This window comes from Blastomyces gilchristii, assembly GCF_000003855.2.
Source record: "Blastomyces gilchristii SLH14081 genomic scaffold supercont1.8, whole genome shotgun sequence".
Lineage (NCBI taxonomy): Eukaryota > Fungi > Ascomycota > Eurotiomycetes > Onygenales > Ajellomycetaceae > Blastomyces > Blastomyces gilchristii.
Window position 1 is genome coordinate 2,269,048 of NW_003101675.1, and position 4,296 is coordinate 2,273,343.

Below are 4,296 nucleotides of genomic sequence, written 5' to 3' on the forward strand. Positions count from 1 at the left end.
CCAGTTTAATAAAGCAAAGGAGATGTATAGCGAGATTCGTGGTCATGTGGAAGCCATGAGAGAAATGAAAAGTCAGAAAACGCAAGAACACGAAAACGAAATGCAGCAAAATAGAAAAGAAAAAATCATCTCAGACAATTCATGAAATGTGACGTCAAGACGGACGCGACCAAGTAGCCCGTTAAATAAGGATAATTTGTTCATTAAATGACGGGGCACGTGGCTCAGGTTAAAAGTGTGATGTCCCAGTAAGCGCGGGACAAGATAGATGGTATGTCGCGGTGAAGTTGTAGTAGATTGGAACCAAGTTGGCGAGTCTTAGAATAAGGATGGTAGGAAGGGAAGGAGGAGTATGCGTGCTGGCAACCGTCCATTTGTAGTTGCCCAACAGGCTCTAATCTTGCCAGCCCCACACCTGTTTCAGGAAATGTGCCATATTGACCTTCTTGGTTTTCATTTCGAGCATCCAGGGATGTTCTGCCATCCGCCATGGTGTTGCTCGTCTTGGTGGCTCCTTTTCCAAACTATGCAATTTTATAAGTGTCAGTTCCTGTTAGGCATTGGTTGTCTCAAATCACAAGAAAAAGAATGAGGTAAAATAAAATAAGAAACAGGGTAGATAAACGCACCAGCACTCAATGAAATATTTGAAGTTTTCACTCCATTTTATGCCGTTTTCAGGTTCATCCTTCAAACGTGGGATTGGCTGACGAACAATGTATGTTAAAAGGTCTATCAGGCCTGCACGTGGCTGCATCTCTGTTCCATCTGCAGGGAATGGGAACCGGTGTTGAGCTACTTCGAGAAGCGTTACTCCAAGAGACCAAACATCGGACGTGATGGTGTAAGATTGGCCCGTGATTCGTTCAGGGGCCATGTAATAAGATGTGCCAATAAATGTGTTTGCGTCGCCCTTGGTGCCGAATTCGCCGCTGACTCCAAAGTCACAAAGCTTGACTTGGCCATTTCGACATAATAGAATGTTGGAAGGTTTGATATCTGTGAAGGAAGGTTAGTTGATGGATATATTGGGGGTCAGATGACTTGTTCAGACCGGCAGTCTTACCTCGATGAATAATTTTACGCCCGTGTAGGTAGGTGAGGCCGTTTAATACGCCCTCAGCTACCTTACCCAAAACTTTCTCTCCTGTCCGTCCTCCAAGCTTTTTTACTTCTCTATAAACGCTATCCAGGCTGCCTCCTTCGCAAAATTCCATAGCAATTGATATGGTGCTGGTTGACTTGTCCATAAACGCACCGTAATACCGGCAAATATGTTCCGATGCACAGTCTTTATTGAAATTCAGTTCTCGAACAATCTGCTTTTTAACGTCTGGGTTTGGATCTGTGGTGATAATCTGTAAATATCGAACAGAGAGTATTAGTGACAGGCCTAGATGGATGTTTAATATGAATATATGACTGGCATTACCAACCTTTAGAGCAAACACTGTCTTCCCACCTTTCAGCATGCAACGCGTGACGGCACCACCAGCTCCCTCACCAAGACTGTCAAGCTCAATGATCTTCTTTTGAGAGCTGGCGGCCAGCCAACCTTCATCGTCTAGGTCTTCCACATCTAACGGCCGCCCTTTCTCTAAACTCAGTTTCTCTAGATCCGGTAGCAAACCATTCACGCTGTTATCTCTTTCCATCGATAAGCCACCATCCCCCCGGTCGGAATATACCGAGCTGATAGCAGAAGTGGGGTCAGGGGTTCCTCCTGGAGGTTGCCTCAAACCCATGGCGAAAGATAAGGCAGAATAGTTCGAAGATGTAGCTGAGGTGGGCCCACTGGCCCGGCCATCGTATGTGGTGAAGCTTCCCGACCTTGAGTGGTTGCTATAGTCACTATTGTAGGTAGTTGCAGAAGAACCCGACAAGGGTGGCATATATGGTCGTCCATTGTGCAGAGGGCCTGCCTCTTGCGGAGTTCCTTTACTCCCCTTGGGTGTGGCTAACCTCAGCTGAGGAGGAGCTGGGCGCGCAGGACGTGGTTGAGACAGTTGGGGGACATCCGGACCAGAGTTTGTGCCAATTCCAGTTGAATTTACAGGGTTCAACTTGGGCGATCCTGGGATCCCCAGCTTGAGACGAGGTGCTTGTTTGCGGTTGGAACCCGGAGTCGGTATCTTTAAAAGGGGGGCTGGAGACGACATGTTGGACATGAGTGCCTTTCACAGGGTCACGGCGGACCTTTTTCCTTCAAGTATCTCGGGAGCAATATCCAGGTTAATCGAACACAAGTTCGTGGATAGGTAGGCGAATCGAAGGGGACGGGGAGCTGATTATATATGGCCGGGGAGAGTCGAAGGATATATGTATTATAGAGAGTGTGGCTGAGAAATTAGCTTTCGAGCACTGCCGTTGACTGGTAAAGGGCGGATCTGCGGGGGAGCGGAGCGAAAGGAGGCTGATAACTAGGAGTGGGTAGAGGGATCAGATAAAAAGTCACGGATCAGATATGTTGCTGACATTCGTCACTATTAACGGGTTTCGAGGTCGGATGAATGTAGAGGCACTATTCTAAGAGCGGACTTGGGCTTGCAGCGATTGGAAGGAGGCTTAAGTCAGGTATGGGAAGGATGTATATTGCCTGGTAAAAATAGTGTCAACATGGAATCCAGCGTCAAATTTAGATAGATTGTGAACAGAAGAGCAAAGTCGCTTGCAACTCGCTCGGGGTTAAACACGGGCTCCAGGGCAATGGGCTCCAGAATCGACGTAGAAGAGAAAAAGAATCGAGGGAACGTGTTCTCTGGAGATATGAGGTTACGATAGAGATGGAGGTTGTGGAGGGGGTGGGGACAGAGGGGTTCAAGGAACGGGGCCCGGAGTGGAGAGGAGGAGGAGGAGGAGGAGGGGAGGGGAGGCGGTGATCTGCTGCTATGACCGCCTCCTGTCCTGTCGTCACTCACTAGATAAACATGCCAATAGCCAAGAGGAGGGGAATCGACAAGTACAACAAGGGATAATAATCCCAAGGGCGATGATGGTGATGAGAGAGGACCGACTGCCCCAGGGATAGAGTTGAGGATGGGAGGAAGAAGCAGAGAATGAAAGAAGGGCGGGCCCTGAAACTGAGGAGGAGTGTGTGCCTGTTTCCTGTTTGCCTTGCCTGGTGCTTGCTGCCTCTGCCTTTGCCTTTGCCTTTGCCTTTGCCTTGCTCTGGTCGGTCTGGTATGGTATGGGTCTGGGTCTTGGGTCTGGGTCTTGGGTCTGGGTCAGCCCACGGCCGCACAGTTGTTGGCGCTGGTACTCAGAGTGGTTTGGTTGAGTGGTGAGTTGGTTGCTTGGAAGTACATGTATAAATAAGTATATTTTAGTATTTATTGTTATTTATTGTTGGACCTGGTTTGTTGTCTGTCCCTTTCAACGGTTGAGCCCCTGCAAAGAAACGGCCCCCAAATAATAATAACCACGACTAGTTAAATATACAACTACCAGGGAAAAATCATGCCACCCGTGAAGGGAATCAAATGAAGGAGGAGAAACTAATACAGAATATTTCTTTTTTCCTCCTTTCTAATTATCGATATTATCCTCCAACATTCAATTATTCTGCTTTACTCACACCTTCAACTCTCCCCGATCTAGCTACGTGTCGTGTTGCTTCAGCTGAAGTAAATAGCCTCGCGCCGTGCGTGTGGTGGAGCGTTGAACCTACCCACCTAATTCACAAAGGGCGAGAGAGAGAGAGGACAAGGGGAAAAGAAGGGGAACGCGCAAGGAATCAAAAAATCAAGGAGCCAAAAAGTGGAGAGGCAGAATTACTTTGTTTTGCCTTGTGTGCTCAGTGGTTCTGATATGGCTGTTCGCCAACTGGCAACCGACATTGGACAGTCCTTGGGCTGGAGCTGCAGCTTGGGCGGATAATTACCGGGGGCCAGAAAAAGGTTTTCACAATCCATTTACAGACTACGGAGTACATCATCCCACTCTTTTCGCTGAGGCTCAACTTCTGGTCATGCTGTGGGAATTGAGAATAAAAGACCCTGGGCAATCAATACCTTGGATAATAATGGTTGCACACTTACCTCAGCGAGAACTTACTTGCAAGATGCCAGCCGGATAGTTACAGTACCTCCAGCTATGCCGCCCACAGGTCGCGATGAGCTATCCGTTACAGTGTGAGAACAACAACAACCAACACGAAAAAAGAGAAAAGAAAAAGAAAAAACCAAAAGGAAAAGGAAAAACCGGAACTTCTAGCCTCACTATAACCTCACCAACCGCCGACCGGGCGCCTGGACCCTTAATCAAAGAGCTAACATACAAAGTTTAATATACGCAGCG

General features: G+C 47.8%; 1 protein-coding gene across 1 annotated transcript; it reads right to left on the reverse strand.

The window, feature by feature from the left end:
* Nucleotides 1-394: 394 nt before the first annotated feature.
* On the reverse strand, nt 395-2,168 carry BDBG_05031 (STE/STE7/MKK protein kinase; the record flags this gene model as incomplete). Its single annotated transcript, XM_002625121.2, has 4 exons — nt 395-524; nt 630-999; nt 1,067-1,358; nt 1,437-2,168. The coding sequence occupies 4 exons, from the start codon at nt 2,166-2,168 to the stop codon at nt 395-397; spliced, it is 1,524 nt and encodes a 507-aa protein (XP_002625167.2).
* Between the last annotated feature and the right edge of the window lie 2,128 nt (nt 2,169-4,296).